This window comes from Tamandua tetradactyla, chromosome 23 (assembly GCF_023851605.1).
Source record: "Tamandua tetradactyla isolate mTamTet1 chromosome 23, mTamTet1.pri, whole genome shotgun sequence".
Classification (NCBI taxonomy): domain Eukaryota; kingdom Metazoa; phylum Chordata; class Mammalia; order Pilosa; family Myrmecophagidae; genus Tamandua; species Tamandua tetradactyla.
In genome coordinates, this window is record NC_135349.1 from 7920862 (window position 1) to 7943013 (window position 22152).

The 22152-nt window shown below is 44.8% G+C and overlaps 1 protein-coding gene and 1 non-coding gene across 3 annotated transcripts; both read left to right on the forward strand.

Annotated features, from left to right (window-relative positions):
* Positions 1-5800: 5800 nt before the first annotated feature.
* LOC143667004 (gap junction gamma-3 protein-like) lies at positions 5801-20501 on the forward strand. 2 transcript variants are annotated; one of them, XR_013167807.1, is made up of 4 exons: positions 5801-5850; positions 9050-9819; positions 10701-10766; positions 20064-20501. XR_013167807.1 is itself a non-coding variant. In XM_077140704.1 (3 exons), exons 2-3 carry the CDS (start codon positions 9051-9053, stop codon positions 10706-10708), a joined length of 777 nt encoding a protein of 258 aa, XP_076996819.1. In that variant the 5' UTR covers positions 5801-5850; position 9050; the 3' UTR covers positions 10709-20501. The 2 variants fall into 2 exon arrangements, 1 of the variants encoding a protein (XP_076996819.1); XM_077140704.1 differs by having other exon boundaries at positions 10701-20501.
* LOC143667860 (U2 spliceosomal RNA) lies at positions 20170-20360 on the forward strand. Its single transcript, XR_013168170.1, has one exon. It is a non-coding gene; the product is annotated as a U2 spliceosomal RNA (small nuclear RNA).
* Positions 20502-22152: the final 1651 nt, after the last annotated feature.

Here is a 22152-nt window from a genome sequence, read left to right on the forward strand (position 1 = left end):
TGCCCTTTTGGAAAAGTCCTCTGAAGCACTGAAGTATTCGATTTTGAGGATTCCCAATTTATCCACTCTTTTTTAGTTGCTTGTGCTTTGGGTGTAAAGTCTAGGAAGCTATCTCTTATCACTAAATCTTGGAGATGTCCTCCTACATTTCCTTCTAGGGGTTTTATGGTAATGGTTCTTATGTTTAGGTCTTGCATCCATTTTGAGTTAATTTTTATATAGGGTGTGAGGTAGGGATCCACTTCCATTCCTTTGGCTATGGACATCTGGTTCTCCCAACACCATTTATTGAAAAGACTATTCTGTCCCAGCTGAACGGGCTTGGGACCTTGTCAAAAATCACTTGACCATCAGAAATGACAGAAACGACAGAGCCTAAAGAAACGAAGGCTCAGAGCCAACAGAAACTTCACAGCAGAGCTGACACAGATGCAGACACACAGAGAGCAGAGACATGGATTTCTGGAGAAGCTTGGAGCCCAGCAGACGTTACCATGAGATGTTAAGCAAGCCAGAACCTGGACAGGCAGATGCCAGCCACGTGACTACCACCTGACAAAGGTGTCCCAACCCATGGACCTTCCTTGAATTAAGATCACCTCTTGCTGGTGCCTTAATTTTGACACTTTCACATCCTTAGCATTGCAAACTTGTAACTTATTACATTCCCTTTTTTAAAGGCCAAAAAAAAAAAAAACCCCAAAACAAAACAACTGACCATAGATCTGAAGGCCTATTGCACCTGTTTTTGTTTTGTTTTTTTTCTTTTCCCTTGTTTTTAACATGGGCAGGCACTGGGAACTGAACCCAGGTCTATGGCATGGCAGGCGAGAACTGTGCCGCTGAACCATCATTGCCTGCCTTATTGCACCTGGTTTTTAACACCTGTTCTATGTCCTTGTGGCCAGCACTGTGCAGAGGCACACAGTGTGTTAGGACTGGTAGGTTGGGAGGGATGTCTGTTAGAGGATCTCTATGATGCTAGACTATAGGCCATGCCCCAGGTACAACAGCCTGTTCGGTGATCTGGAAGGTGAGGCCAGAGGTGCTCATCCCATAACTATAACTAGCGGTAGGGACAGGATATACATGGTGTCAAGGTGTTATGTTGGGCACTGCCGCGGTCCTGTGCAGTGAGGGTGTGTGTGCATGTACAGGCTTCCCATGGCAGCCACCTCATGCGGGGTCCATTGGGCTTCCAGGACTGTTGTTAAATCTTTCGATGCACAACAGGCCAGGAATGTTTAGCTTGCCTTGTTCAGCGTGCAGCCACCCTGTGCCATCCTAAGTGGAGCGCCCCGCAGAGCAGGTTAGACTGACATTTCAGCTTGGTTAGGATATTAATTTCGGTTTGGTTCGAAGCAGGGAACTCAGGGATGGAGGGGTCAGTAAGCAAACCCTACTCAGATCGGAAGTCGTTGAGGATATTCTAGGCTCTCCACGGTGCTGAAGAAGCCCCGTTTGCCGTTCAGGCCGGATGAAGAGTGCCTGGCATGCCACTTGCGGCGGAGGTGGGTAGCTCTGCACTGAGCCAGCGGTTGGATCGGTTGTGTACAGCTGCATAGGTTTCTGCTCAGTCTAGGAAGGTGCTGCCATACATTTTACGTAAAAAACTAGGAGCAAAAAATGCGATGTTTTTAATGGGTTAGAACGGGCAGGTTACGTTTATCCAAGAGAACACAAGTGGTAACATTTGTTTGACTGAGAATGATGCCCCGCTGGGGCTTAGTGCCAGGCTCACAGTACCAACTTTATCGTCCACCTGGAAGTAAAGTTGTGCATTTAAGGTTGGATCTATGCACGTAGCACCCCACATGGAGAAGATTAACCGTCTCTGTTTTCAGAAGGGGTCTGGGGTTTGCAGGTCTGCAAGGGAGATGTGTGCAATGCTCCGAGGGGCTAATTGCAAGAGCTTGTTTGAACCTTTTCCCTCCAGCAGCTTCAAACTCCAACCACTGGGATGGAACTCTCCACAGCCAGGGCCCATGGACAAAGGGTGATCCTGTGGGCAGGTCATCGGGAGAGGAAGTAGGATGTTACCTGATTGCCCTTTTTTGGGTCCTGGTGCACTGGAAGTGGTGGCTGAAGCCACCAGAGCTTTCGTTATGATTTGTTCAGCAGTGAGTATCTGTTAAGCTGCCAGGCTCCAGGATCCTGGGTGAGAATTTATGTTCTGAAGACTCATGGCAGCATTTGGGGCCAGCCCTTTAAAGTACTGGCAGGTGTTAATAGCTTTCACTGTTGTTTTAAAATTCCATTCATGCACTCCACCAGGCCTACAGCCGTTGGACTGTAGGGTAGATAGAAGTGCCATTTGGATGTCATTTTCTCACCCATTCTTGTACCTCATGGCTGGTGAAGTGGGTTCTTTGGTGCTGGAAAGTCCATGCATTACACTTAATTTCTGTAACCCTCGGATGGTGGCTTGTTGAGTCGCCCTCTTCCCCGAGACGGCCTATAACAAGGTGGTGGCCATCCCCACACATATCAGAGTGTATTTCTGGCCCTCTGATGCTGGTAATGGTCCAATACAGTCTACTGGCCCTCTGCGACCATACAGCAACGTCGTCTGTGGTACCCACTTCCAGGACTCACAAATGAGCAAGTGGATTCACCTGCTGATTTCCTGGAGGGATCCGAGAAGTATGTGCAGCCACATGACAAACAGTCCCTTCCATTCCCTTTAGATGGTCTGTAATTTGTTTTTATATTTCCTGTTCCCACAAGGGCTTATTTACAACAGTCTGATTTTGACTTTCCTACTGGGGTGGCCACATGATTGTATAGGACCCAACTGTAAAGGCAGAGGGTTATTGGGCTGTCCTTGTGCATAAGCATTAGCCAAGTGGCTCACAGCTTGGCCCGTTGGATGCTCCACCCCGTACCATCTTCCATCCAGATGGAAGGCACCCCAAGGTCATCCAGGCGTATGGATTGCCCTTGGCCCACCCAGCGATATAGCAGGCATCACCCGGGGTGGGCCTTAATCTTTGTTTTAGTTCTCAGGCAAGGCCAAGGGTCTGGCTACTGTGTTATCAGTGCAGCATGGGTCAAGGGTGACATATTTTACTGGGCCTAATATACCATGTAATTCGGTTCTCATGGGGCCACTGGCCATGGTCCCTTAGTCCCATAGTTACTGTAGATAGGCTTGCCATGTTTGTAGAGTTTGGTTTTTGCACACTCCTGGGGGCCAACTTATTACATGGGAATAGGTTTGCGGACTTCTACTTGGAGAGCTTGTAGGAGGGCACTGTAGGTATCACAGCATTGGTGTTCCAGGGGGCTGTGTCTGCTTTTCGCACCTTTCCACAGTTGTGAATAAAACCTGAGGAAAATTCCTTTACTTTCTCGCTTCTGCCAAAGACCCCATCCACACCCATCTGGGTGGCAGGGTCCATCCAATTTGCGTGGCTGTCCCTGTAGGAAGACTCCCAAGGCTTGTGTTCACTTAGCTGCTATTGCCTGTTGGAAGGTGTCTTCCTCTGGGGTTCCCCAGTCCCAGGTAGCCCCTTCTTTATTAACCAATATAAGGGACTTCATATTTGGGCCTAATGGGGGTATAAAAGTCTGACAAAATCCCAATCCCACAAAACGACACAGTTGCTTAGGTGACTGGGGTTAGGGAAAATGTTGGACGTTATCAATAACTGCATCATCAGAGCAGATAACACCCAAGTATTTGACAGAAAGCTGCCGGCCCTTGTTGTCTGTTGTCATTTTACCTCCCATCTTCTACTTTTGAGGCTGGCACCGGATCAGGTGTGGTCACCTCCAGTATTGGAACGAGTCTGGGGTTAATATAACATCACGCAGTGAAACATGGTGACCCCCTCTGGACACACCCACCCAGACAGATCAGTGACCATCCGTGACAAGTTGTGGAGCCACAAAGCTATCCTTGTAACTGAGAAGTTAGAATTTAAGGAATGATTATGGCTGCTGAATCATTATATATGTATTCTTTTTTGCTTTCTAGTGTATGGGAATAGACAGAGGGAAATACCAGAAATCTCTGAACTGCAATCCAACCGCCTTGATCTCTGAGGATGATTGCATAGCCTTATCTTATACCCTTGTGATTGTAAAAACCTTGTGACCGACCCTCCCTTGAAACCATTTTCTCTGGTTTTTTTGGAGTCTTATCATCACCAAACACAGCCCCTAATGTTTATTAATGAAGGGTCTTGGGTCAGCCCAGAACTAACCCACCTCAAGTCCAAAGTTATCTTGATAACTGAGACCGAATCTAATAAAAATAGGCCTCCCAGACTCGTGCAGTAGCTTAGACTTTAACCTATAAATCACCTATACTTCATTATAATACTAAAAATTATACCCATCTTCATATTAAGTCTGCCATTTTCATACATATGTTCTGCAAGTGAACATGTAATCAATCTGCGCACGTTCAATAATTAGATCACCTCTAATCACATCCTCTGGGGCCACTGGGCTCATTATCTTAAAATCTGCCCATCTTTTGATAGTATAAAACTATCTGAATTCCTGGAGTTTAGGGAAACAGATTTTGGGCCGATAGGTCATCTGCTCTCCTGCCTTGTGCCTAGTGATAAAGTCTTTCTTTCCTTGAAATGCTGGTATCTTAGGGTTGGTCATTGAGTGCATCGGGCAGAGAACCCATCCTCTCTGTCCGGCAGCATTCTTGTGGGAGAACTTGAAAAGTGCATTGACTTCCTTCCCATGTGAAAGCAAATCAGTCTTGGCTTTCCAGGGCTACAGTTAGCCTACAGAACACTGTGGCCTGGTCCAAACTAATGACATAGGTGCCCAGAGCCTCTCCTGTTTGTTCCATCCGTGGGGAAAATATTTGTACTGCAGCATATGGAGGTAGCACAATTTTCCTGATAGTCCACCGTCATCCTCCATAAACCATCCCGCTTTCTTACAGGCCAGACTGGGCTATTAAAGGGGCCTTGGGCAAGCTGAATGATATTCACACGACGGAGTTCTCCAAAGGTTTCCCCTATCTCTTTATGTCCCCGGGGCAGCCAGTATAGTTTTGTAGCTGCTGCGCCAAGGGGAACTGGGAGTTTAAGGGGCTCCTACTCAGCTCAGCCTGCGTTATTGATTTAATTAGCTGCACCCAGTAGGTGAAATTCACCTGCTGATGTTGACAGGGTTAATCCAGATGAGATATCAATGCCCAAATGTATTCAGGAGTCCAGGCTGTGAACAGGGCATGGTGCTTAGGAAGTAATCAGCCAGTTTGCATTATAAGAGAGGCCTGCCACATCCTCCCCTGACACACACACACACACACACACACACACACACACACACACACACACACACACACAGGATCTATTGCTGATGGCCAGCAGGGGGCCTCCGAGGGACTCAACATTGCTGCAAACCAGGGGAAACAGTCTGCTCCAGTATTCACTAGAGCCACGTGCAAGGTTTACACACGAGAAAATATCTGACACACACACACACACACACACACACCTATGGGTAAACTTATACTTTGGATACTTTGGGGAGAAGAATGGGGGGCTTGGCAGAGAGCCAAACCTCTGGCAGTTCCACCTGCTGCTACCTGCAGCCCCCCCCCCCCGGGAAAGGCCCCCCCCACGAATGCCCGGGACCCCGGCTGCACTCAGAAGACGCCCCTCACCCTCGTGACCGGGGCGGGTCTCCGGAGCCCACGCTCCGCCCTGCTGCCTGGCGCCCCACCGCCCACCCAACCCCGGGAATGAAAGGGGAGGGGGCGAGGTGGGTGGCGGCGGGAGGCGGGCCCTGGGGAGGAGCCGGGCTCGGCTCGGCAGTCTGGGGCTCTTCTTGCAACTGCTGTCCCCCGCCGCGCTGCTTCTCAAAGCCTCCAGGGTGAGTGCGGGGTGGGCAGCCGGGCTGGGGGGCGTCGGGGCGGGGGTTGCCCTGGGCTCCCGAGAAGGCTTCTCAAGCCTCAGGGTGCACGCGGACCCCCGGGAGATGTAGTGAACATTCAGATGGAACTGGGTGAGTCTGGGATGCGCCGGGGCCTCTGCATTCCTGGTGCTGCCTGCGCTGCTGGCCGGGGAACCGCACTTGAAGTCAGAGAATCGAGAGCATTCTCCAGGCCAGGTGGGGTGAGAGGGCCGCGTGGAGCCTGGGTCCAGCCGGTCTAAGTGCTCCCCTTCAGTGGACCCTCCCTCCCTCACACTCTAACTCTCAGAGATGGATTCTTCCAGAAGAGCAAGAGGCTTGGGAAAAACTTTTACCAAAGTCATGCTGAAATTAAAAAAAAAAAAAAAAATCTGTTTTACATATTTGAAAATCTCAAATGCTGGGCTTGCTTTTTCTCCCCTCTGTCAGCTCCTGGCCTCCTGGCTGTCGCTTCGCTTGGCCTGGCTCAGATCCTGCCAGGTCCCTTCCAGATAAATTCATTTGCAAATGGTTTCTCAAATATTCCTAAACACAGAACTGTGATCCTCAAGCCAAGCTCTGTCTACAAGGCTGAGTCTGGGGCTGGGGAAGCACCCCCCTTTTCCTTGCCTCAGCCCCCCCAGACCCGCTCACAGAATGAGCTTTTGCCCCTGTCTCTCTTCCAAACCCCCAAAGCTCTGTCGTGGCTTCTGAAGAGCTCAGCTCAGCTCCGAGAGCCTTGCAGAGGCTCTTTGGGTGCCCTGGCGAGGGCCCTGGGGTGGGCATGGGAGAGAGGGAGAGGACCCACACATAAGGCGCTCGGATTCTTGACACTTGGAGCATGCCAGGCCTGCTCTGTGTTAAATTCCGAGGCCTGCTGGGAATGTGCCAGAAATGTGTTTCGAGGGCACAGGGCCTGCACTTTGAAAGGAGATGAGGCTGAGAGCAAGACTTGAGAATTTACCGAATTAACGTTTACTGGGGTAACTCGCCAGGAGAGCCGAGCGCAGGGCCCCCCACGTCCCGGGGCTGCCTCCCCGAAGTCCAGGAACCCGGTAGATCTGTGAGGCGGGCAGGGCTGGTACAGGGAGGGTGTGAGGCCAGTCTGGAAGTGGGGGACAGGGCGGCATATCGGGGCCCCTCCAAATGGAAGGCTGGAAAGACCCTTGGAGCTTGTCCAGCCCAGAGAACTGGCTGCTGATTCAGGCCAGGAACCGAGCAGGGACTGCTAGTGCTACCCTAAGCCAGTGCTTCCCAATAGGGGGTGAATTTGAACCCTCCACCCCGCCAAGACACATTTAGCAGTACTTGGGGACATTTTGGCTTGTCACAGAGGGGGTGGGGGAGGCGCAGCGTGCTGCTGGCATCCCGTGGGCGGAGGCCGGCGATGCTGCTGACTGCTCTGCAATGAACCGGCCAGACCCCTGTTGCCCCACTCCCCACAAAGAATGGTGAGCTCAAAACGCCAGCAGTACAGAAGCTGAGAGACCCTGAGCCTAGGTAACAGTCACCAGCACTGGAGCTCCTTCCATTTATCTCTTCCTGGAGCTCAATTTCCCCCTAAACAAAACTTGGCTTATTGAGAAGCTACTTCCTTCACACCCCCAGGCACGTCTCTCAGTGCTTTCCCAGCTGATAAATCAACCAGTGACTTTCTTGTGCTGTTGTTTTAATTATTAAATCAGGAAACAGACTTTGTTTCCACACCTATTCACTTCCTTTTTTTTTTTTTAATTATTATTTTCAATTGTTCATCTTCTTCCCCCAAGTTCTAGAAGAGTTTGCCAGGTGTGTTTTCCAGCACCCGGTTTGGATTTTCCTCAGACTGTGTTCTGTTGTCTCAAGATGGATTTTGACTCTGCCGCTGAAGAGCCTTCACCTGCTCTGTTTGTAGCAGGTTTATACATTAAAAAAAAGATCCATTTCCTCTCATTTTTGCAAAGTATCTGAGGGGACACCTCTGCGTCTCTCATCTGCCATCTTTATCCATGAATCTGATTTTGCATCTTTCTAGGGACTGAAAGTAGATTCTTCTAGAAAACATTACCCGTTTCCATAGGCATGATTTCCAGAGGCATGGTCTTCATGCATTGAGGGGTGGCAGAGGCCACGGGGCTCCCTGTACTTCCTCCCCACCGATTGTTGAGCGTGGAATGAGTGTGGTCTCCGGAGAGGGGTGTGCAAGCGTCTGGACTGTAGTGGAGACGTCTGAAACCACAGCTGGGCTTGAGGAGGGCTGCCGAAGACAGAGGTGGAGTCTGCACAGGTGGGCTTACAGCTCGGGGGCATTTTGACCAGGGAATTGAGGTGTTTCTGAAACCTGCCTCGGACCTCGGGTCACTTGTCACTCGAGAGAGACATTGGCCCAGCGAGTGATGGAAAAGGAGGGTCAGATTTCAAACTTTCTTCCAGTCAGCTCTGGTTTTGGCCCTAAACCCCTTTGCACTTAACTCTGGTAAACTCTGCTGGGTTTCCTTCAAAGTATTTCTTTTATTTTCCTAAGCAGCTTATGTCTACAGAGCATCAGGCCAAAAAATAAAAAATAAAAAAAAAGTAGAGCCTTGCAACTTGCCGTTGGCTTCATCCTCACCCTCTCCTAAGCCCCATCGCCCCCTGTGTCTGAGTGTGTCTGCTGTGACTGGAGCTCACGCCATCGCAGGTACCCTGTGCCCGCCGTGGGCATGGGCCCGGGGGAAGCAGCACTGGCAGCGCTGGTGTGGGGGAGCTGAAGCTGGCAGGAGTCCCAGACCTGGCAGCTGTCACCCTCGAGGAGCAACAGTTTTCAAAGGACCAGTAATCAAACACACGGCTCTGCTCTCTTAACTGTTTAGCCTTTGGGAAAGGGGGAGAGGGAGGGAGGGAAAGAGGCCAAGACAGAGCCTGGTCTCCTCCCGTGCCCTGTGGGTCATTGAGTTCCTCTTCACGTGAGCAATCCAGAAGGGGAAGGCAGAAAAGAGAGAGAGAGGCCCGCCCACACGCACTATTATTATTTTACATGAAGGTTTTGATTAACTAGCGACTGGTGCAATCAGTCTGGGTATCTGATCAACCAGAATTTGGAGAGGAGCAAAAAGGCTCACCTTGCCCACCCTTAAATTAGGAGTGAAGAGGTGCCCTGGGGTTCACTTTAAAGGTCCACGAGCAACACACCTATGATGGTCTTGTCCTCTGCCCCTTACAGGATGTGTGGCCGGTTCCTGCGGCGGCTGCTGGCTGAGGAGAGCCGGCCCTCCACCCCTGTGGGGCGGCTCCTGCTTCCTGTGCTCCTGGGATCCCGCATCGCCCTGCTGGCTGCCGCTGGGCCCGGGGTCTACGGCGACGAGCAGAGTGAATTTGAGTGTCACCCCCAGCAGCCGGGTTGCAAGGCCGCCTGCTTGGATGCCATGCGCCCGCTGTCCCCGCTGCGCTTCTGGACCTTCCAGGTCATCCTGGTGGCCGTGCCCAGCGCCCTCTACTTGACTTTTACCCTGTATCACGTGGTCTGGCATTGGGAAGAACCAGGAAAGGCGAAGGAGGAAGAGGACGCCCTGAACCTGGAAGGGGAGAGGAGCAGAGATGCTGCCGGAAGCCGCAGGCTGCTCTGGGCCTATGTGGCACAGCTGGGGGCTCGACTTGTCCTGGAGGGGGCAACCCTGGGGCTGCAGTACCATCTCTATGGGTTTCACATGCCCAGCTCCACTGCTTGTCGCAAAGAGCCTTGCTTTGGTAGTATTACCTGCGTCTTGTCCCGCTCCTCTGAGAAATCCGTCTTCCTGAAGACCATGTTTGGGGTCAGTGGGCTCTGTCTCTTCTCCACCCTTTTGGAGCTTGTGCTCCTGGGCCTGGGGAGATGGTGGGAGACCCAAAAACACAAAGTTTCTACCTGCTTCCAAACTTTAGCATGCCCCAGAAGACACAAGGAACCAACCAAATGCCCAGCGGTGGAAACAAAAGAGCAGCTCCCAGAAGCAGGTGAGATGATTAGGTTGGGAAACCACCAGCCTCTTAGGAAAACCAGTGGCGACCGCTTTAAGTTAAAAAGACCACAGCATAAGGCGTTTCAAAGAGTTTAATTGCATCTGCAGATACAGGCATCTGACCTCATCCAGAAGTTGGAACCCTTAAGCTTTCCTATCTTGGCTTCTGTAGTTTTGTGTAGCTTGGAGCCTGGTGTTTTACAGAAAGCTAGCATTATTTGCATCTAAACTTACCTGTTGACTACTAATTAATGAGCATGTACCTAGGGTTATATCCTATGTTGACTACATACTATTTCATACATTGCATGTTCAGACATGGTGGAAAGTCTCCACCTCTGGGTCTATCTTTTACTATGCTAATAAGGCAGGGACCACCTTAAGGACAGTTTTGGGGCTCCTATGCCTGTGCTGGCAACTGGTTGAATCCAGCTTCTCTGCCTGACCAGGGAAGCAGGATGCAGTTGACCACAAGTGCAAGATGTTGGCCTGAGTATAGGTTCTCCATATGTATAATTTATGTGCATCTCATTAGTTTTGGATGCTGGGCTCTTGGTTCCCTTTGTAACCTAGTAACGCCACTGCCATCCTTCACAACCACTCCAACAAGAGGGATGCTGGCAACCCTCTTTCTTCCTTCTCTGTCCTGGTAACCTCCTCCCAGGGCAGATCCCTGCCCTTCTGGGAAGTACAGCCACCACATGGTATGAAATAGAAATCCAGGCCCCTGTCAGATCTCCAATTCCCATCCCCACCAATTTGAAGATTCCTTCCAGTGGGCCAGGGTCAGAGTGTTCGAGAATCTCCTGCCCTTCCATTTAGATCTCATCCCATCTCGAACAAGTCTCAGCTCATGCTCAATTCTCTCCTTTGCAGAGTTCTGAAGACAGGTGGCTTGCCTCTGCAGGAAACCCTTTGATTGAATCTTCTGCTCCACATCCAGTAAGTGGAGATTTACACCCAAGACAAGTCAGGGAGGCTGTTGAAGGATCTCTTAAGCGCCATCGTGGCCATTTATCTAAGGCATTTCCGTGAGGAACACCGATCCTGCCTTCTCACCGGAATTCTCTGGGGTCGGTGTTGCAGTTATCATGGGCTTGGTTCCACTGTGCACCACAGAAGCTTCCGGTGAAATAGTGCCTTGACCACTGCTGCTGGCATTCCTGTTGCTGAAGACACTGCGCCCTCCTGTCCCAGTGACTCCACTTCTTTTCTGTTGTTCCACCTTCTCTGCTCTCCCTGTAACCTGTGAAAGTCCCTCTCCCCAACCCTCCAGCAGATGTCAGAACCAGAAACTCTGGCATTCTAGATGTCTGTAACCTAATGCTCCTTTAATATCTAGATGAGAGGTATCGAGATACCCAACCTTAGGGAAATCACTGTGAATCCAGGGGCTTGTGTCCCCTTGCCCACTAGAAGCTCTGATTTCTGCTGAATTCTCATCCCCTGCTGAGTGCTCTGCAGCTGTCCCACTCTGGCACAGCAGCAGCTCAGTCTAGCCCTATAACTCAATACCACTCAGAAAAGGCAGGAGACTTTTACTGCTAAGTTGGGGGTAATGGCAATGAAGGTTTACCTCGCAGCGTGATTCAGCAGATGATTTAAATCCAAACACTAGGCCTCTCTTTCCTTGAGTCTTTCCGTCATTTCTGTCCGAGAATGCTCTGGCCTCTCACCTTATTGCAGAAGCCTCTCTCAGTTCTTTGTCACCCTTCAGTTCTCAACAAAGAGCCATTGCCTTGTTCTGTTTTCTCCTTCTGAATACCAGGTTATTCCTCAGTGAGTTAGGAAGGTTCTATCCTAAGGAAAGCCCTTTGGTCCTTAAAGGGATACTTTGGCAACAACTAGTAAAATAGAATTTCTTCTTTCCGCTGCACAGGTGTTTCAGAAAGAGCTGCTTGCTGGCTGTAGCCAGAGCCCAGCAAGAATTGACCAAGGCAAAAACAAATGCCATCATTCAGAGTAACTCCTTGTTGGATGCCCCACCTCCCCATTAAAATTTTTATTTACTGAGCTGTGATTCACATAACTTAAACATTTTAAAGTGAATAATTCAGTAACATAGAGTACATTCAGATGTTGTGCATCCATTACCATTATATAATTCCGGAACATTTTCATCACCCCCCCCAAAGAATCCCCTTATCCGTATTAAGCAGTCATCCCCATTTCCCCTTTCTCCAGATCCTAACAGTCACTAACCTGGTGTCTGCCTCTATGGATTTGCCTGTTCAGAACATGTCATATAAATGAAGCATACAATATGCAGCCTTTTGGGCCAGGCTTCTTTCATTTAGCATAATGTCTTCAGGGTTCATCCATGTTGTCACACGTATCAGTGCTTCATTCTTACGGCTGAATTATATTCCAGTGCATGGATACACCACATTTTGTTTATTCAGGCAATGGACATTTGGGTTGCTTCAGCTTTTTGGCAATTCTGAATAATGCTGCTGTGAACATTTGTATACAAGTTTTTGTGAGCACGCATGCTTTCCATTCTCTTGCATACAACCTAGAAGTAGAATTGCTGGATCATAAGGTAACTCTGTGGTTAAATTTTGGGGGGTACTGCCAAACAGTTTTCCAACCTTTCTACATTCCCACCGGCAGTTTATAAGGGTTCCAATTTCTCCACATCCTTGCCAACATTTATTTTTATTCTAGCCATCCTAGTGGTTATGAAATGGTAGCTTATTTTAATTTGCATTTCCCTAATGGCTAATGACATTGACTGTCTTAGCACGTGCTTATTGTCCATTTGAATATCTTTTCTGGATATATGCCTATTCAGATCTTTAGCCATGTTTTTAATTGGGCTTGTGTTTTTGTTGTGGTGTAAGAGTTCTTTACATATTCTGGATATTAGATCCTTATCAGATATGTTATTTGCAAATGTTTTTTTCCACTCTGTGGCTTGTCATTGAGCTTTCTTGAGTAAGCTTTTGATGCACAACAGTACTTTTGATGAAGTCCAATTTATCTCTTTTTTTTCTTTGGTTTCTTGTCTTTTGGTCTCATATTTAAGTAACCAAATTTATGAAGGTCATGAAGATGTTTCTGTGTTTTCCTTTAAGAGTTTTTTTGTTTTTATCCCATACATTTAGGTCTTTGATCCCTTTTTTAAATTATTTTTTTCTTTGATCCCTTTTTAGATAATTTATGTATGCAGTATGATGTAGGGGTCCAAGTTCATTCTTTTGCATGTGGATATCCAGTTGTCCTAGTACCATTTGTTGAAGATTATTTTTACCCATTGAATGGCCTTGGAAAATTTATTAAAAATCAGTTGATCACAGTTATAAGAGTTAATTCTGGACTCTCAATTCTATCCCATTGGTTTATATGTTTATCCTTATGCCAGTAATCCTACCATACAAACCAGCAATCTTACTTCCATCTAACTGATTTGGAAACTTAGATCCATATGAAACTTACACATGAATGTTTACGTCAGCTTTACATCAGCTTTAATCATAACTGACAAAAACCGGAAGTGACCAAGATGTCTTTCAATAGGTGAATGGATAAACAAACTGGCACATTTACAATTCGGTACTCTTCAGTGATGAAAATGAATGATCTTTCAAGACATGTGCGCTTATCTGGTCCTAATTTGAAAAGATTTGTATACCCTAGAAAAGCCATGTTTTAATCCTAATCAGTCTTGATGGGAGCAAAGATTTCTTCTAATCGCTATTCAGCACTATAGGTCGGAATCAAGTTATCTCCACAGAGATGTGACTCAGTCAGTTGTGGGTATTAAACTTGATTAGATGGAGACGTGTCTCCACCCATTCTACGTGGGTCTTGAGTAGTTTATTGGAACCCTATAAAAGAAGAGATGTTTTGGAGAGAGTTCTTTTTGAGAATGAAGAGAGAGCCACAGAATCCACCAGCCGGCAACCTTTGGAGATGAAGAAGGACAACACTGCTGGGCAGCTGGAAGAAAGAGGCCTGGAGAGGAAACTATAAGACGTCGCCATGCTCGCCATGTGCCTTTGCAGTTGAAAGAGAAACCCTGAACTTCACTGGCCTTTCTTGGGTGAAGGTAACCTCTTTTTGGTGCCTTAATATGAACATTTTTATAGATTTGCTTTAATTGGGACATTTTCTTGGCCTTAGTACTGTAAACTAGCAATATATTAAATTCCCTTTTTAAAAGCCATTCCATTTCTGGTATATCGCATTCTAGCAGCTAGCAAACTAGAATATCAGGCAAAAACAGGGATGAGTCTTAACATATTGTTAAGTGAAAGAAGCCAGTTTTAAAGGCTACATCCTATATGATTCCATTTATATAACATTCTGGAAAAGGCAAAACTATAGAGGCAGTAATAGATAGTTGGTTTCCAGGAGTTTAAGGTTGGGAGGGAGGAAGATTGAAGAGATTCCAAGATGGAATGCAGACTATGACAAAAGAATCTAACTGTTAGAACTTATGAAATTACCTCACTGAAGGGAGTGTGAGAAAATTTGTGACCTAAAGAACTTTGGAAATGAGTGTAGACTGGAAGACTAAAGGCAAAAGGAACCATACAAAAGCACTGTGGTCTAGTTGGTAAGGTTGTTTTCCTCAGGGATATGGGAAACAACTTGACTGCATCCTGGAATTGAGCAATTAAGTAAATGGACGGTGGTTGGTTTTTCATTGGTTTCTCACCGGATTTCTCCCTCCCTGAAAAGTTATAGACAAGCAAGAGGGGATGGTGAGAATGACCCATGTTGTACTGGATAAAAGTTTGGAGAAATCAGTATGCGCTCACATTAAGCTGAATATAGATATATAGAGAGAGGGAAAGAGAACTAGTTTTAGATATGTTTATAAACACGGTTGAGTATACACTCATGTATTTCCTTGCTCTGTCAGGTAGGAGAACCCAGAAGCAATGGCACCCCTCTAGCAATGAGCACACCCGGTACCCAGATCTTGACTTCTAATACCACCCTTCAACAGAAGGAACTAGGCCGCTTTGGAAAAATGTCTGATTTTAGGGTTGGTACAAGGAATTCCTTATAGTGCCAGAAAGTTAGGAAGTACTGAAAAAAAAAAAAAAACCCAACAATGATGGAGGTATGTCAAAGGGTCACAGGAGCCAAGTGAAAGAGCTCCCAGTGGCCAAAGCTGCAGCAATTTGAGCAAGATAATAAATTATGTAGTAATGGATTATAATCAAAACTATAATATATGCACAATTACCTTTTAACAGTCTGTATAGAATCATTATTTTACCACTTCAAGTGAAAATTGAATTCTTAACAACATATAAGTCGTTTTATCCTCCCACTTTTATTTATTGTTGCCTTTTGTAAAACATCCATTTACATTGAAACCCATAAGAATCTGTAGGTTAACGTCTTTTGCTAAGTTTGGGGAGCTTTCAGCCATTATTTCTTCAAAAAACTTTTTTCTGCACTGTACACTTTGTACTTTCCTTCTTGGATTCTGATGACCGAAATATCAGACCTTTTGGTATTATGTCACAGGTCACTGAAGTTGTGCTGATTTTTTAAAATAACTTTTTCTCTGTTTTTCAGACTGGATAATATAAGTTCACTGCTTCTTTTCTCCTTTATCTCCATTCTGCTATTGAATCCATCCAATGAGTTAGTTATTAATTTTGGTTATTGTATTTTTCATCCTACTATTTTCATTTGGTTTTTCTTTTATCTTCTCTTTTTTTTCCCTGAGTCTTTCTATTTTTCCATTTGAATAGTTTCTTTAAAGTCTGTCTGATAATCCCAACATCTGTGACATCTCAGCTTTGGCAGCTGTTGATGTTTTTTCAAACGGATTTTATCCTGAACATATTTAATATTGTTATGACACTTTAATCTTATTAAAATCCTATGCACGGGTGGTTCAGGGGTAGAATGCTCGCCTTTCATGTAGGAAACCTGGGTTCAATTCCCGGATCCTGCACACACACACCCCCAAAAAAAAATCCTGTGAGGAATGTTGACGTTTATGTTTCAGCAGGTAATTGACCTGGTTGAATTCAGGTTGCAAGTTCTGGCCAGCCTTCTGAGGGCAGTGGTTCCAATGTCAGCGCAGTTTCATAGTTTTTGTGGTGCTATCCCATGGTTCCATGTGAGGTCCACCCAGTGGCCAGTCTGGAACTTGGCTGATGGGCTAAGACCTGAGAATTCGGTCTGTAGTTCAATTCTCAAAGTATTGGTGTGACACGTAGGGTTAGACTCATCATGTGTAGCTTGGGGTGAACCCAGGAATTCATTAACAACTTTATGGGGAACACTTTTTTTTTTTTTTTTTTTAGCTCTTCTCTCTCCAAAATCTTTCCAGTATTTCCAGTTTCTCAGGCCTTCCTGTCATCAATCCTCTGGCCACAAAACTGGGTCTTAAGTTATCCTGCTCTGCTGCACATTTCTGCAACTATGTCTGTATCCAGGGCCCACCAGCTAAGGACAGAAAGAGAAAGAGAAAAGCAAAGAGGTGCAGCCCACCCTCTTGGGACCACATCTCGAAAGATCAGGGAGAAAGCTTCCCCTCACTCGGTTTTAGGCACCTGTGGGTCCCACCACTGCCCCAGGCTTGCCTAGGTGCTGTGATGTGAGAGAAGGAAGGAGATAAAAAGAAAACTGTAGACTTTTCCCTACTCTTTTTCAGTGCTAGGAATTTCTCTTCTTGCTCCTGGGGCTCTTTCTGTCTGTTGCTTTAAATTCTGTTAGGAATACAGGTATTTCATAGTAGAGAAAGGAAAAAAAAAAGGGAAACTCAATGCCAATTTGGTGGTACTGTGAGTTCTGTTTTTATTTTCTAATTGTCAGCTATTGTTTACTTTTATTTATTTTTCAGAGTCCTCAAATAGGTGCTCCGTGAACTATGTCCAGGTTTTATTGTCGCATTCAGTGGGAGAAATAAAATGGAGTGTGCTTACTCCATCTTACCCAGAATTGGGACCTGAGTTCTTCTTCAATGAAGAAAATTTTATTATATCTCTCTTTTTCTGTTCCATTTATTCTGTTCTCTTCATGTTGCACATCACTAAATGATTTCAGTCATTATTCATCTATCATTTTCTCTTTGATCACACTGAGTGGTTTGTACTTCCCTCTTCATTCCAGGTATTCTGAGCCTTTCCAATTCACGATGCAAACGTGTGTGTGTGTGTGTGTGTGTTTGTGCAAACTCGACGACTCCCAACTAAAATTTATATACAAAATAAAAGAGGCAGAACAGTCAAGATTCTCCTGAAAAGAAAACCAAAGTGGTGGGACTTGCTGTACTAGATATCAATAGTAATTTTAAAGCCATACTTTTATGCCTAATTTAAGTTGTCTTCTCACTCCCTGCACTTCGTAACTCATATATTAGTCCCTTAAATTATCCATATGTTTGTCCCCATACCGTTTTGTTCTTACTCTTTATTCTAATTTAATTGTCTCTAAAACCATTAGATGTTAGAGTTGAAAGAGCCATTGAAAGACCTTCAGATTCAACCCCTTCATTTCACAGGTAGGGGAACAGAGGCCCTGTAGTGTGAGCTCCTTGGAGCAGCCCTATGGGGAGGTCCATGTGGAAAAGACTTGAGACTTCCTGTCACAAGTCAGTACCCACTTGCCTATGCAGGTGAATGAGTCATCCTGGAAGTAGATATCCACTCCCAGTGAAGCCTTCAGAGGACTGCAGTGTGATACGCGATCCCAAGATAGGACCATCTAGTTATTATAACCATCCAGATTTCTGACCTACAGACACCGTGTATGGTTTAAAAAACTGCTAATTGTTGTTTCAGAACTCTAAATATTGGGATAATTTGGTTCTAGAAGAGAACCTTTTAGCACTTAAAGGCGTCACTCCATTGTCCTCTCGATTGCTGAGCTTCTGATGAGATGCCTGTTATAATTCTTATCCATGTTTCTGGGTAGATAATATGTCCTTTTTCTTCGGCTGCCTTCAAGATTTTTTCTTTGCTTTGGTTGTCTGCAGTTTGAGAATGATATGCTTAGGGCAGGGGGGTTGTTTGTTTGTTTTTAATTTGTCCTGCTAGATGTTCTTTGACTTCTTGGATCCATGATTTGGGGGTTCTAGTTTTGAAAATTCTCAAGTATTATTTCTTTAAATATTTCTTCTCTTTCATTCTGTCTTCACCTTCTGGGGTTCCATTTATGCTTATGTAAGACCCCCTGATATTTTCCCACCACTCTGTTTTTATTACTTTTTTTTTTCCCTTTGTGCTTCAGCATGGGTAAGTTCTATTCACTTACCTTTAAGTTTATTGTATCTTTCCTTAGCTATGTTGAAACTATGGATGGGCCCATCAAAGGCATGCGTCATCTGTATTACTGTTTTTTTATTTCCATAATTTCCATTTTATTCTTTCTTACATTTTCCCTCTCTGCTGAAATTACCTGTCTGATCTTGCATGTTGTCTACCTTTTCCTTTAGTGCCTGTGGTAGTTAGATTCAGTGGTCAACTTGGCCAGGTGAGCATACCTACTTTTGTTGCTGCGGACATGAGCCAATGGTACGTGAACCTCATCTGTTGCTGATTTACATCTGCAGTCGGCTAGGAGGCGTGTCTGCTGCAATGAGTGAGGTTTGGCTTAATTGGCTGGTGCTTAAATGAGAGAGCGCAAGGTAGCACAGCCTAAGCAGCTCGGCATTCCTCATCTCAGCACTCGCAGCTCAGCCCAGGTCTTTGGAGATGCAGAAAGAAGTCACCCCGGGGAAAGTTGTTGGAACCCAGGGGCCTGGAGAGAAGGCCAGCAGAGACCATCCTGTGCCTTCCCATGTAAGAAAGAACCTCAGTGGAAAGTTAGCTGCCTTTCCTCTGAAGAACTAACAAAATAAATCCCCTTTTATTAAAAGCCAATCCGTCTCTGGTGTATTGCATTCTGGCAGCTAGCAAACTAGAACAGTGCCTTTACCATATTAATCAATTATCTTAAATTTCCTGTCTGACAGTTGGAACTGTCCGGGAATTTGTATATTCATGAGTCTGTTCTAATGATTGCTTTGTCTCTTCAGACTGTATTTTTTCTTGTCTTTTAATTTTTTGTTGGATTTGGACATGTCTAGGAGAGTAGATACTGAAGTGAGTGCACCCACTTTGATTTTAAGTTCCATCTTTCTGATTACTAGTGTTGATGTTCCACTTTTTCATTTATTTTGGGAAGAAAGCCATTTGTGCTTCCTTTTCTTTAAAATTCCTGTGGTAGGCTAAATAATGAGCCCCCTCCCCCCAAGATGTCCATGTTCTGATTCCTAGAACCTGTAGACTACCTTGATGGAAAAAGGGACTTTACAGATGTGATTAAATTAAGGATTTGAGATGGAAATATTTTCCTGGACAGTCTGGAAGGACCTGAAAGTAATCACAGAAATCTTTATAAGACAGGCAGTAAATCAGAGAGTCCAGTAGAAGATGTGATGATAGATGCAAGAGACTGGAGTCAGGTGAGGAAGAGGCCACAGATTATACAATTTTGTTAGGAAATTATGATGAAAAGTCTAAAGAGATTTCACCAAAAAATGAATGAGATCATTAATTAAGCCACCCAACAATTGTCAAATAGTCCAAGACATTTCTAATAATACCAAGGATCACTTAATTCAAAATTTGAAAAATTATAAGAACTTTTCTTTATCTTTAGATAAATTGTGATAGGAGAGAACCTTCCAAGTTAATACCTTGGGTAACTTTTATCTAACATATTTCCAAATTTATGAATAAATGTTGTCAATTCATGGCTTAAAAACAATTCATGGGCTGAGACTCAGCATCAAGGGTTTGAAAACAACGCTAGAAAGAGCTGAGACTCAGCATCAAGGGATTGAGAAAACCTTCTCAACCAAAAGGGGGAAGAGGGAAATGAGACAAAGTGTCAATGGCTGAGAGATTCCAAGCAGAGTCAAGAGGTTATTCTTACGCATTAAAGATACCACCTTGTATTCAAGATATAATGGAGAGGCTGGAGGGAACTGCCTAAAAATGTAGAGCTGTGTTCCAGTAGCCGTGTTTCTTGATGATGATTGAATAATGATATAGCTTTCACAATGTGAGTGTGTGATTGTGAAAACCTTGTGTCTGATGCTCCTTTTATCTGCCTTGTCAACAGACGAGTAGAACATATGGAATAAAAATAAATAACAGGGGGAACAAATGTTAAAATAAATTTAGTTTGAAATGCTAGTGATCAATGAAAGGGAAGGGTAAGGGGTATGGTATGTATAATTTTTTTTTCTGTTTTCATTTTATTTCTTTTTCTAAATAGATCCAAATGTTCCAAGAAATGATCATGATGATGAATATGCAACTGTGATGATATTGGGAATTACTGATTATATATGTAGAACGGGGTGATCAAAATAGGAATGTTTATCGCTTCTCGGCCTTTTGGCTAAGATCAAGTGTAGTATCTGTTCTTATCAGGGTAATATCTGATACGTCCTCTATCTAAGGACAATATATTAAATGGATTTTTGGAGTTGGGAGATGGAATAGGAGCTTGCTCCGTCCACTCCATTCATCGACCTGGTATTACAGTACTTCCAGGAATGGTGCACCCCCTCCGGGGGAAGAATAAATGTATTAAAACATTTAAAAAAAGAAAAAAAGGAATTTTGCATTTGTTTGGTGTTTTTTTGATATTTAAAAAAATAAAATAAAATAAATTTTTTAAAAAAGCACTAATTAGATCCTTCAGGATGGTCCCAAGTAGATTGTGCCACCGGCCCCCTCCCACGGTGTGAGAAAGGGTATCCTCGTTCATTGTTGGCAGTGAGGTGAAGTGTTAGACCTTTTGCAAGAGCAATTTGCAACATCTTCTACCATGAAATCCACGGCCGCGTCCACCAGCAGTCCCACTTCTGGGCCCATATGGCTATGTGACAAGACTGCTTATCACAACACTGTGGAACCTTGGAAACAAAATGGATGCCTATCCAAAGGGAGTGGTTGGATGGATCACCCTCCCCATGGACATTACATAGCCAACAACACACCAAGCCTGATGGACAGATCAGTGGGGGCCCCTGGCAAGGGTGGGGAGAGAGGATGTGCACAAAAGGGCACAAGGGAACCGTTTAGGATGGAGCAACTGATGATTGTGTTAGTGGTCACACCATTGTGTACAACTACCGAAATTCATCCAATTATACAGTTAAAATAGGTGGATTTTGTTGTTTTGAGTCATAACAATAATTTTTTAAGAGTGCTATGTAATGGGGGGGATAAAGTGTTAAAAAAAAAAAGTGCTATGCAACCATACCAGTTAACCTGAGGTAATAATGAATGAGAAGAAATAAAAATATGTCTAACAAGATCCCAAAAAAATAAACAATTCATGGCTTAAAAAAGTTAAACCTACAGCACAGGTCTTTTTAAAGATTTTACAACTATCAAAGAATTTCAGCGAGACATAAAAATAAATATTTTCGATCAAGATGGACAATGCCCTAGCTAATTAGAAAAAAATTAAATCTGGATTAATTGGAGTTCTAAAGCAAGAAACCAATGCTTCCCTTTTTGCTTTGTTCTATTGTGTGATACATATTGAAATGCTTGAGCTCAATTTTCTGAAGCAGAATCTAAGAAAAGTGTCATGAATACAGGAAAGACATGAAAATACTGACTCATCACCAGTTTGTGGAATTGTTGAAAGGAATAGAAAGAAGACAATGGATTTAATGATTTCTGTGTCCTTCCATGGCTGAGCCATGGAAGAGTTTTGCAAAGATTCACTATGCCTTAGATTCCAATTCACATTTTCCTGAAACAAAAGAAACACTTGCCAAATGTCCAATAATCAAAGACTGAAAAAAGTACCAGTTGACTTACATCTCTGTACTGATCTCACACTGCACATGAACAAACTAAATTTGAAGCTCTAAGGAAAGGAAAAACTTACTTTTTTAAACCTAGCCAGACAGATATGAGAACTTATGCTGAGATTGGATTTTTTTCATAAAATGAACCAATAATAATGATTTTACACATTTTTTTTCTGACATGAATCAGAGTAACAGTTACCACATACAAAGGCTGTGTTTTTTTGATCTCCCAACTATACCACATCTGGCCCAGCTGCTGAAAACTGTGGCTCCTCCTCAGTTAAGTCTGTAGTGGTTCATTGCCATCTACTATGGCCCATTTTCTTTTTGCACGGCTCGGGCTGGTAAATGAAATGGGGCTAGGAGGGAAACCTCCCCTACCTCCTGCAGTCCTCCTGGCATACAATATTGTTTATAATCCACTACCACGGCTGTGTGTGTGTGTGTGTGTGTGTGTGTGTGTGTGTGTGTGTGTAGATGGGAACCATCCACTTGGCCTTTGCCATGTAAATGGCTCTTACTCCACTGGTC